We start from the raw sequence: 12,734 nt of genomic DNA, 5'->3' as shown, positions 1-12,734 counted from the left end.
CTCATATGTTAAAGTGAAAAGTGGCACATGAAGTTGTCTGTTGCCTTTTTCTCAGGTCCATGTCACCAAGAAGATGGCGCTAACAAGCAGCAGAAGCCACGGGTGAATGACAGGAGCATTTGTGTTCCTGGACCCAGGAACAAATTGCCCTCTGAACTTCAGAGGCTTTTCCCTTCTTTTAAAAAAAGTAAATTTTTAGGTAGCATATGTCCTATCTGAGAAAAAGGAGACTTCTACTTCTGCAAGTATTTTATCAAGGTTTCGGAGTTTTCCCCAAATGCAGTCTAATCCAGCAGAACTCACTACAGGTTACATATTCAGAGTGTCAGTTATGTTACAAATTTCTCTTTCTTCTTTATTTACAGAGCATCCTTCATGACTAAAACTGTGCCATGTGGGAATGAGCTTCATAAATTTCTCATCTGGGACACAGCTGGTCAGGAACGGGTGAGTATTAGTTTGCAGAATGCTTTTATTATCCTGGTCTCTCTTAATGTGTTGATGTACTTTTTCTAAACCTTTCATCTTCAGAAGACTTTGTAAGTATCAACCCCATGAATCTTTGCAAGGCTCTGCAATGCAGGTGGTCAGCAGGCACCAAGTATGTAGGCTCCCTTTCCATGGATGGGGAAAATGCAGAGACAGGCTTGACCGTACCACTTACCTAAAAAAACCCCAAAACATGGTGTGAATTGTCAGCCACCTTCCCCAAGACAGCTTGAGCAGTGCCCCAGCAACATCCAGTTTCCCTCTGTTTTCATCGTGTTTGTGTGTGGCAGCTCTTGTTGGCATTGGAAAGGCTTTGACTTGCAGCCCATGGGCTGGGAGGAGGTCTGAACTTAGGTAGTGACTCTGTGGTTGTCTTGGATTGGGACAGTGAATATGGGCATGGCTTGTGTCTGCTGTTATTGTTTAGGAAATTACTACTGACAACCTGAACCACTTTGAGTTTTTATCTTGATTTTTTTCAAGTGTGTGAAGTGAATTGCTCAGCTCAAGCAGGTTTTCCTTTGACTAAAAAAAAAAAGCCATAATGGACTTTTGGGCATGAGTTCATCTTGTCTGTATGTAAGTCTGGTGCATCATTTTTCTTTTAATAGCCTCAGTGGCAGTAGTATGCAGTAATAGACTGTAGAGCTGTAGGTTTCTCTTAATATATGCCCACATTTATCTTGAGAAATATGAGAGAAGTGGAAAAACCTATGGATACTTCTAGAATATTCTCAAACTTGTGAAATGGCACAGTGTCTCTTCATAGGAAATTGTAGCTATGCTCACGTAAGATTGGGATAAAATGAGATGCTTATACAGACTGGGATGTCAGTCCTGATACATCCTACTGGATTCTCCATACCTTGTATGTGAATTGTGGGCAAAGAAGATTTTTGCTCTTAAGTGCAGGAAATGCTTGTGCTTTTATTTTCAATGCACAGTATGAGGTAAAGTGACCCTGATGAAATCTGTTGGCTCATAACAATTCAGTAAGTTATTTATCATGGGAAAATGGACCTTGAAAAACATATTTGAAGTATAGCCTAATTCCTTCCCTTCAATCTTGTTTGTTCAATTTCTGCATGGTCTGGAGCTGATAACTGGCTAATTACTGCAAAAAGTAGCAAAAGTTCAGTTTTTTTTCCCATGGTTTCGGTTTTCTTGCTTATTCCCTCTCTTTTCCCTCCACTACTCTGCTCTCTTTGCTTTTTCTTTTCCTTTTAGCACTTTACACATAAAACTCCGTTGGATTAATACTTATATCAGAATTTAACTATTTTCCTACATAGTCTAAGGACCCTCAAAGCCCTTTAAAAGTAGGTGAATAGTAATATTCATATTTACTGAAATAAATGATGCCTCATTTGAGGCAGGAAATCTGTGACTGAGCTTTGACTCTTGGACACAAAATCCATCCTTCCCAACTAGTCCCTTATGTTTCCTCTCAGTTTTTTTTAGCTCATCATTTTTCAAACATCTGCTTTCCTTTTTTTTTTGTGTCTATGTGAAACTGTGGTGAGCAGTGAGCGGCACAAACTTTGTTAGATTGCTTTGAATTTATTACAGATAAGACATGCTAAAAGTTTTAATTAATCAGTAATCATGAATTAGCCCAGGGACCATCTTTTTGGTCTGTGTTTGCCCAGTGTACTGTCAGTCCTTCACTAGGACTAGGAAAGCGTAGTGATATAGTAAACAAAGTTCATTTGTGTTGAGTGCAAGCCACAGAGGCAGACAAGTTTCCCAAGATGAGGTCCATACTAGTCCAGGTCTCTGTCATAGAACATTCCTGTTTTACATTACAGCTAAACACATAATGCTTCTCAATATCTTACTTTAATCAGGGATTTTTGTTGCTTTGTTTTGTGTTGCTCCTTTTGATCTGCTATTCAAGAACAAAGGTCTCTCCCTGTTAATTTTTTTTCTAATTATCCTCTTGAACAACAATGATGACCCAACAATTCCAGCCTCTGGGCCTATTGCTGTTTTCACAGTGTACTAATAAATGTCTTCTGAGTGTTGTTTCTGCTTTGAGAATTGTCCTTCCCTTGTTCTTTGCAATTTCTGCTGGGGCTTTGTGTTCCACTGCTGAAGCCTGGCAGTTTTATCAGTCTGTACTGCTGAGGGCAGTGTTCAGGACTTTCCTGCTCTTTCAACGCTGCCTTCGTTTGTCTTGGCTCTCCTAAACGCAAGGCCAAGCATAGGTTTGTGCCTTTTCTGGAGTGCCCTGTGCTTCCCCAGCTGTGCCAGCTGTGTCTAGGTGCTGATGTGGAGCCCTCACAGCAGAAGAGCCCTGGCTGAGATTTAACTGAGGCCTCACTTATGCCATGAAAGTTGAGCTGCAACCTTTCCCATGGTAAAGCAGGCAGGGGAAACAACAGTAGTAGCACTTCTGTGATCCTTCATGAGTTTGTCCTTTTTCATGAGTTTTCACTTCCCTGTTCATGATTTTTTCTGGGAAACTGCTAGCTTGGAGTCAATGCTGCAGAGTGACAATAATGCAGCAGAAAATGGAAATTAAAAGCTTTTCTATCATATCCCTGGTGAGGGTGAATGCTAAGTGTGCTTCTTAGGAGGACACCCTGGAGAGAGGTACATGGCTTGTGGTAAAAAATTCACATAGTACATGATTAGAACAGGAGAGAGAGAGCTTGTTAATCCTTTTATCTTGTTTTGTTTGGTTTTTTTTCCTTTCCCTTTTTCTTGACTAGAAAGAAACAAAGAGGCAGCACACTTCACAAAATCCCCCTGTCTTCTGTGCCTGAGTACTGGTCCCTGTGGACCTGGTTGCTTTGTGTTGGTTTGCTATCCAACAAACTCGCTTTATATTTTTCTTCACAGTCGCTTTCCCTCCACGCCAGTATTTCCCAAATGTCACTTTTCCCCCTCCTATCTCACGTTTTCCCCGTTAGCTTTGAATTGTTGCCACAGACTTCGGGACTAAGGTGCCCGACAGTTACGTTGTTATTAGCAAAGATTCCCACCCCCAAGAAGAGTCTCCTCGCAAGTTAGTTAATGATGTTTTTATTAGCATATATTTTGGTTCATGGTGCCCTAAGTAGCTTCTAATTACAATGCTTTGTTTGAATGCCTTGGGTGGCTGCCAGCTTTCCATTTTGCCAGCTGAGGAATATTGTGACAAACAGGGAGTCTGAGGGCCATGTTTCTAGGGCAGGAGAATTTATCTCTGTCCTTTTTAAATTTACTGTGTTGAACTCTGGGACTTTTAATTTTGTTTAATAGAAGAGGCCTCAACTACTTGAGCCCAGTTTAAACCTCGATAGGAAATACCCTGAGTTATGAGCTTTTTCTTTTTTTGTTTTTTAACCTTCTCCATTTCCAGGAAAAGACTGACTGATGACATGTCCATAGCTCTTTATAGCTCCCTCTTTTCTGAGTGGCAGGAGTTGTCCTGGTGATTCAGAGACAGTGTCACAACACCATCTATCAATTACTTGAATTATTTCTGCAGGCAAAACACAGCCTGAATTTTGCTCTGTGGTGTCATAAATGTGGCTCTGATAGTCTCCCACAGCTCACCCACTCCCACTCAGAGTGGGGGTGGTTCATTGTGTGTGGTGTGAGGACCTCTTGCATGTTGCAGAGGTTGACAGGTGATTTGGCAGTGTGTGAGAGCACAAGTGGTATTAGAGCTAGCAAGTGAATATGTTACTTTTACTATTTTCACAGTGAGCATAAAGCACAGTAAATCATTTAAGGGATGCATTTGAATGTGTTTTTTCTTAAGCTTCAGCAAACTTGCAGCACTTGTAGCTTGATGATGAGTCGCAGTTTTGGTGTAGTGTCTTTTGCATCCTTTGTTTAATGACTGTAAACTGCAGAACGACTAAGCACAGGTCACTTCTGTGATGTTGGAAAAGTTTGTTTTCTGCCTGTTTAAAATACCATTAAAAGGTTAACCTAAAATATTGAGATTTTTTCTTCTTCAGTTGAAGAATTCTTAGACATTGAAAAAAAATGCTCTCTTTTATATATATATATATATATTTAATCTTCAATTTAGCTAGCAAAAAATACCTGCAGATCAGAGACAGATCTTTCATGATTTACTCAGCCTGCAAATCCTGAGAACTGGAATTTCAGCCTTCAATCATGTAAGGTTTTAAAATGCTAAATGGTATCTGAAAGTGGCTTTCATGCATAACATTTTTTCCCATTTGCTCTTTGCCAGCTGAGAATGTCAGGAATTTTGTATCCCTCCCTGTTCAAGAAGCTCGTGTGTCAGGATAATCTGTTTAATGCTTTTGGGGTTTGCCTTTGCTTCTCTCTGCACCACCACAGTTTTCTGTTTGTTGGCATCCACTACCTTGAAGGTGGCAAGAATGGGGCATGTAACACTGTCCACACTTGGGCAAGGGTACTTCAGGTGCTTTTTGGGACAGGACTGAAGGGGTTTTGTGGGAATGGCCTGGCAGGAAGGGCCAATGGCAGGAGAAACAAGACACCCAAAATTACCTGCAGAGGTGTGGTAATGGCCTGCTGAGGAGGGGACTGACTGTGTTTAAGATAAGAGTCCAGAAAGTGTGAATTTGTGTAACAGGAAGGCAGAAGGGGAAGGAAGTTGCAGGGCTATGATGCTGCCCACACATGTCAGCAAGTAGCTGAGCCAGAGGCTGTGGCTCTCCCTGCCATTTGTGGCACCCAGATAAAGAGTAAGATTAAGGATCTCTCACCTTGAGAGGAACAAAGTGGTTTGGTCTTGGCCACTCAGATGCAATATATGTAGTCAGAGAGCAGCTTCATAGGAAAGGGAATGAAATTTAGTCAAAGGATCACAGCTGTCAGGAAGCAAATCTTGTGCTGCTGTGCACCTGCAGGTGCTTGAGAAGGCACTGTGTAGGAAAATCAGAGCTGAATTCAAAGTGTGTAACACTTGCTGAGCACTGGTGTGATTCTTCTCAGTCTGTGCACCCTTATCCTTTCCAGATGTGCATATGGGCAGAATTCTAATCGTTTTGCAGTAAGAGCAGGTGATGTTCTTTACAGTCTAGAAGATTAAAAGCAACCAAATACAGGAGTTAGGTGGTGGTTGTAGTTGTCGGTTTTGCTTTTTTGCCTCTTGACTGTGGAGTTGGGAAGAGGCAGCCCTGCTGCGGCAGTGTGCCAGTCCTGGGATATAGCACCACAGGATGGTGCAAAGAGCTGCTGACATGAATTAATGTTCCCTGGTGTGCCTGGCAGATTGAATGAATCCCAACTGTCTTCAGCAGCATTTGTCAGCCTGTATATAAACAAGCAGGAGTGGTAGTTTTTATTTCTGTGTTCATTTGGCCTCTGTTTTGCTTTCTAAATCAGCATTGTGTTAGACAGGGTTAAGAGACTTCCACTACCACAACTCAGGTGTGATTTACGCTGTGTTCCCTTGATTTTGGTTTTCTGTTCCAAGTATGATGTGACAGATTTCCTTCTTCCCCATTTTTTACTGCTAGTAAAGAGGAAACATGGTAAGCGTTACCTGTGACCAAATATGCCCCTCTGTGATGAGATGCACAGGCAGCAGAAAGCAAAATATTATGCTGGTTTTAAATAGATGGTAAATTCCTTAATGGCTGCTTGGGTCCATCTTTCTGTCCTTTGCGAGGGCAAAGCTTCTGTTGCTTCATTGAGATGGCCAGATGAGGGGTTGCAGAATCCCAAAAATACTCCTGGAATCAATGAGAGAAACTCTGGTTATGCTCAGCTTGCATTTTGCACCATGTAAGACTAAATTTGCTCTCTGTACTGTGGGGCTATACAGCTATAAAGGTTGGGCAGCTTATAGTTGGACCCTTAGAAAAAAAAGGGGTTCTGCTTTCAGAGGAAATTTCATAATGCACATGTGGCCTCACTTTTTAACTTGGTGTCAGAGATGATGAACCACAAGTGCAAAATGGATGTGTTGGTAGAGGAGCACAAGGAAGAAATTGCTCTGAGCCCAGTCAGCCTTGCACCAGGATTCAGGTGACTGTAGGTATGGAGCACAGTGTGTCTCTGAGGACAGTCCTGAAAGTCTGCATGAAGTAATTGATTTTGGGTTTTGGCATGTCTTTGGTAAAATAAGCTTTTTTGTTTATATTTTGAGTGGTCCTTTCAGCCTGGCTGTTGGACTGCAAAATGTACCCCTGCAACTTGAGTATGGCACTGTGTGGATTAGCAACCTCAGCCTCATCAGTTGTTATCAACCTCTCCAAAAGTAAAATGGGACTAATGAGTGATGCAGCTGGTTAAAGAGGCAAATAGGCAAACTTTTTTTGGTGGACACTGAATGAGAGGCATGAAACTTCTAAATTCCCACATTAGGTGACCTGCCAATGGTAGTTTACTCATTACACAGAGATGGGAGGTGTTGCCAGTGCTTAGAAGGTGGAAAGCAGTTGAGATTAAGTTTAGTAGTGTAAGTACCATGGTTCTGTATTTTTTGTTCCTAACAAAAATACATGCTGTAAAGTTGTAGGTGAGTTTTAAAATATTTTTTGAGGAGGAAACAGAGGAGAAAAGCCACCTCTGAATGCATTCACTAATTAAAGGATGATCCCGTGAGTATGATGCAGCCATGAGAAAAGTGTTAGGGGGTGTACAGTTAAGACTGTTCAATGTCTGTAATGCTGCTTAGAAACGTGGTCACCAGCAGTCAGGAAAGATGAACTAAAAAGCTGGACCAAGCACAAGGAAAGGTGATTAGACCCTGATTTCTCCCTTTTATGTTATCTTCAGAGTGGAAGAGCCTGGTGCAGCAGACTGGCAAAGTTAAATCTGCAGGCTTGTCACTCTATATTAATATTTCCGCTAAAGGCAAGCAGTGATCCCTAGATTTTACTAAGTCAAGGTGCAAGCAAATTACAAGTAATTTATTAATTAGGAATTCAAAATCTTATTAATTGTCAAACTAATATGATCCCTGTCACAGTATAATGAAAAAAGAAAACTAATTATTTTAGGCAGAACATTGATCAGCTTTTGAAATGGGTTAGGAGTGTGAATATTTGTGCTGGCGGGAGCTGATGGACATACATCTCTTTCTGGTCTGTGTTTTTCTGTTAGGCCAAGGGGATGTGAGCTACTGCTGGCTGCAGAAAGGGGTGACATCTGCCAGAGCACTGCTCTCAGCTGCAGGTTGTGGAGGGGCTGACTCTCTGGAAGGCTGGGGCTGTAACCTGGGTGTCCATGTGGCAGAGCCTGGAGCGGCTGCCTGAGCATTTTTGGGTGGCCCTTCTCAAGCAGAGTTGTTCTTGTGCCAAATATCAAACTGCTTGTTTCTTCTTATTTTCTTGGGAATTACTGGATACAGAAATACTGAGCTATAAAATCAAGGTTATAGACATTGTCATTTATAATACAGAAGGTAGTCCCGTGAGATTTAATTTTGTGAGCTGTTTTTTTTTTGTGTGTCACTTGTTTTGGGCATCTGTCCCACATTTGGTCCTTGGCAGGTGAAAAATGTGCAGATTAGTATTTTGTATCCCTTTAATTAAGTTCGTGTGACTCTTTTTTTTCCAATTAATTAGGCCAGAAAAATGTTCAAGAGAACTTTGCTTTTGGGCACTAATTTAAAAGAAAAATGAAACATAATTATTTGAATGATATTGGAAAATTCATGTTCATGAAGCACATTTGTTAAGAGCCTATCATTAGATCATGAAACTTATGCAGTTAAAATTTTCCAGCCTCTCTTGATTCATTCAGTGTTGCAAAGAGGCTTTTCCTGTTTTTTTGTAGAAAACAGTGATTTCTTGTGACTGGGACATAGTGTAATGTCATGTTTGTTTATTAGGCTGTATAAGAGAATAACAAAGGGCAGGGGTTTTTTTGTTCTATTTGTTTGTTTTAAATTATTTTTATTTTTGCTTTCTGGTGCTAACACTGCAAATATTCTTCAGTGAAACAGCTATTAAGTGAAGTGTTCTTGTCAGTTGGTCAGGAGAAAAGGGAGTGAAATTCCCAAGATGTTGTACAGGTTCTCAGTGTGCTTTCAGGGTCAGTCTTGAAGGAATTTGGAGTATGTGAGTTTAACTGCATGGCTCCTGTGAAGTGTGATTACCGTTATCTGAGAGCTCTTTGTAAATTCATGAATGCTGTGTAATCTAGATTAAAATGTAATCTAGATTAAGACCAAATCAGCATGTGTGTAGGGTATGTCTGTTTTTTTCCTGGAGTTTACAGACTGGGAGGATTGTGCATGCACCATGAAAGGTCAGATGTACCCTCCACAGTTAAGGTTCCTGACTTTCAGGCTACTTCAACACAATAATTATGTTGAGAAGGTCTTGGAGGTTCTTGAAGATTGTAGGAGATAACTTCTACTTGCAAGCATTCAGTGAGCCAGGCAGGCAAGATGCCCTCCTAGACTTTGTGATTAGGAAGGACTTGGGGGATGTGGTAGTAGGTGGATGCCTTGGCCACAGTGATCATGAAACAAGTAATGAGTCCAGTGTTTTCTTTCGACTTTCCCTGCTGTTAACATACTTGAAAAAGCCCTTTTTGCTATCTTAAGTGATGACTCAAGGTTGTCAGTGTTTAAGAAGCATTTGGACAATGCCCTTAACAAGGTGCTTTAACTTTTGGCCAGCCCTAAACTGATCAGGCACTTGGTCTACATGATTGTTGTAGGTCCATTCCAACTGAAACAGTCTGTTCTGTTCTAACATACTGAAAATTTCTGTTGTGATTTAGGAGTCTAAAAATTCTGGAAAGCATTTATTGCATTAAGCTTGCAAGTAATAAAGCTACGCACTAAAACCCCAGAAAGCACACGTTTACCCAACTCCCTCAGGATCTTGGCTGATCCCATTTCTTCAGACCACGCTTCTTGACTGATTCCTCTTTTCTCATCCTCTTTCCTGCTGTTTTCTCTTATTAATGAGCTCTCCCACCTGCCTCGCTCCCCAAAACACTTCAGCCCTTGACCATCTGTCACTGCTGCTGTGCATCCATGCTGTTATAAAAGAAAGCACCGACCTTGAGCTGGTGTGCGTGATCTGTGATAAATAGCTTACAAACTGGCAAGTGAACCAACACTGCAAATAAATTGCCTGATACGTTGCACGTGAAACAGCAAGAAATGTGGAGGCTGCTAAAAGTCTAAATGCTCAGTCAGTAGGTACAGTTCTGGGAAAAAGATGTGTCCAGTAAATGTGCAGAAGTTTGCAGTGTAACACGTGGATCCGTGCATGTTTGCTGGGCGGTGAGGTTCAGACCCTGCCCTAATAATGTATTTGATTTAGGCGCTGGCCTCAGTTATTAGCTGCAGCTTAATATGCTGCTTTTGCAGATAATTCCCCCCCAGAAAATTATAAAATGGCTGTGTGAGCATACTGAGACTGAATGTATTTTCCAAGAAAGATTATTTTTGGTTTGTTTGAGAAACTAAGCTTAGTTGAATCAGCAGAAACACTTCTTTTACTTCCTTTCTTTAATTGTAATTGTAAGCTGAAATTCTAAATCAGCTGCTTAGTCATTGGTAAATTGTGAAAATTATGCTGTTCTTCAGTTGTTATAACAAACATGTTTATTTCTTGGGTTTTTTTCCTCAAAGAATGTTTTCCTTGAAACAAAAAGCTGAAGAGTAACTGCAAAAATCCATGTTTTTTGAAATATCTGTCATAGTATAGGATAGGTAAACAAGACAGATATTCATATTTTTCTGACAAGTTAATTTTATTCAAGTAATCTGCAATGTTTTACAAAATTCAAACCCAAGCTGAATCCAGTCTTAGATCTAGAAAGCAAGACTGTGATTTGCCAGGGGAAGGGATCCCTATGCCATCAGGCTGGGATTCCAAGTGTAGTTGATCATCCTGTCAAAACTTGTCCTCAATAGTCCATGCCCTATAATGGAAATGATGCATTGAATCAGTAAGTGCTGATTGCATAAATTCAATGGGATGAAGAACAGCATGAGGTAAAGGAGGTCTGGCTTCTTTGTGTTTAAGGAAAATGAGAGATGGGTGATCACTGATAAGTTCTGTTCTCTATGGGATGAAAGAAAGCAAGTGGTCCTGTCATGGCAAGTCTATGAGACCTGGCAAAGCATGTGATAATTCTGATTTATTAAAGACACTTTCTTTTGGGGGATTTATATTTTAACAGTTCCATTCCTTGGCTCCAATGTACTACCGAGGTTCAGCAGCAGCTGTGATAGTGTATGATATCACCAAACAGGTAAGACCTTTGGGATGTTTTTTGCCTGTGTTAACTCCTGTGTTTACACTTGAGTTGGAGTTAAACCCCACAACTGCAGAATTTAATTTGTCTGGTGTATATATGCTTCAGTAATTTGTGTAGATCTGGGTGAAGGTGTCCAACTGGCTTAAAGCATTAAATAAAAAGTTCTGCTTCTGTGTTGTTTGAAATTCATGCAGACAGAAGGTTGGAAACTGCATTTTGTCAACGTTTCTTTGGGTTTCGCTGGCTAAGTAGACAGGATTCGTGTCCTGCAATACCCTCTACCACCACCTATGTTCTCTGTGTGGAGTTGAATTTTTACTACAAAAAGCAGCTGTTAGCTTTATCAGCTGAGTAGAAATTAAGTTGTTTGCATATTACTGATTTTAAAATTAATTATTTTTATCTAAGCATATCATTATGTTTGTATTGCAGACGTCATGTCTTAATTTTGAAACTGGTAATGAAATCATAAGTCTCTGACCTTTTGTCTCAACATTATTCATTTGGAATGAAAATTGTATTTTTAGGTCCTTAACTTCTTTGTCTGTTTTCTCAGGCAGAGGAGGCTAGGAGATTCCAGCTGCATGCCTCTTTCTCTCCTTTTGGAAGATATAGTTGAGTTAGAGGCAGTGCTAATGGATGGCCAGGAGAGTTCACTAGCACTTTATTCCTTCCTTGCCAATTGGCTTATTTACTACGAGGCTGGGAGGGCTGGTTTGGTTCCCCAGTGCATTAGTGTAATGATCTGTTGCTGATGGTGGTGGTCACTGTTGTGCAGCAGTGCTGTTCTCCACTGCTAATTTGCCAGGAAAAGGTGAGGAAGAGTTAATTGTGCTGAATTGATACTTTTGATTTAAGTATCTTGCAGTTGATCTTATCATATATTGTAAGAATAAAATTTTGTTTTACCAGCCATTCTCCAGGCTTATGTGGAACAGCTCTCAGGATAAAGAAGGGGAAATAGGAGAGGAAGGTCAATGTGTATTTCACTTTCTTATGCTTTATATTCCATGTTAATCATTAAAGCAGAATGGATTTTTTTTCCCAAGTGACTGATAGGGCTCTACCTTTGGTGATACTGATGCAGCTATTGCTGATTTATACACAACTCTTATGTGCGTTTCTGAAGGGGAAAAATTATTTATAATCTATTTGGGAGCTCACTTTGCCAGTAAGAATTTCAATTGTGTATAATAATTAGAATCTTCAGAAAGAAGTGTGATCCTAAAGTAAAGTGTGATCACTAATGTAAAGAAATAGAAAAAATACTATTAAAAGGTAGGTAGCTCAGATAGTTTGATTTTTGTGCTTGGAGGGGAAAAGATCAAAGTGAATTGTCACCTCTCTTTTCAGTTTTATTATGAGTAAATTGAAGTTTACCAGATTTCAGATTGGGAAATGCAGGGAGGTGGATGTCACTGTGGAAGCTCTCTTGGATATTACCAAAAATATGACAGTGGTTGACATGGTAAGCCACTGGACAGAGTGAAATTAGACAAATGAAGCTCACATTAAGTGAAGGAAATGAGCTACTGGATGAGCTGAGGTAGTTTCTTCATCGCTGGAAGTTTAATATTAGGTGCTGCATTGGAGCAGGGAGGAGGGGAAGTGGAAAAGAAGGAAGCATCCAAGTTCAAGAATTAATTTGAAGTCTTATGGCCTAAAGCTTGAAAAGCAAATTGCATAGCTAGATAAATGATCTCCCAGTCTTGTGATCTATATAATCATTATTGCATTAATAATGTCAAAGCTGTGCTCCTCTACTTTAAAATATAGGCAAATACATTGGCAGAGAGTGTACTGGTAGTTTACTTTGTTTTTTCTGACATAGGATTCATTTCATACTTTGAAAAAATGGGTGAAAGAACTAAAAGAACATGGTCCTGAAAACATCGTAATGGCCATCGCTGGAAACAAATGTGATCTTTCTGACATCAGGTAATACTTATTGTTGCTGTTTTCATTGCAGTAACTATATTGTTTCTTCCCTTCAGGTAACAATTTTGCTTCGTTGTTATAACAGTATATTATTTTGGCCTCCTGTTCTAGAATCAGTGATTCTAGCAATGTACAACCTC

General features: G+C 40.2%; 1 protein-coding gene across 1 annotated transcript in view; it reads left to right on the top strand.

The window, feature by feature from the left end:
• The window catches only part of RAB31 (RAB31, member RAS oncogene family), a 58,229-nt gene that overhangs the window by 28,800 nt on the left and 16,695 nt on the right, over nucleotides 1-12,734 (top strand). The window contains exons 3-5 of the mRNA XM_083859419.1: nucleotides 366-447; nucleotides 10,579-10,650; nucleotides 12,488-12,594. Coding sequence (XP_083715545.1) covers nucleotides 366-447; nucleotides 10,579-10,650; nucleotides 12,488-12,594 — 261 coding nt within the window. The remainder of the gene's footprint in view (nucleotides 1-365; nucleotides 448-10,578; nucleotides 10,651-12,487; nucleotides 12,595-12,734) is intronic.

The sequence above is a fragment of the Zosterops lateralis genome, assembly GCF_965231275.1.
Source record: "Zosterops lateralis genome assembly, chromosome: 1".
Lineage (NCBI taxonomy): Eukaryota > Metazoa > Chordata > Aves > Passeriformes > Zosteropidae > Zosterops > Zosterops lateralis.
The sequence above is the reverse complement of the archived record's forward strand: the minus strand, read 5'-3'. Positions and strand labels throughout refer to the sequence as shown.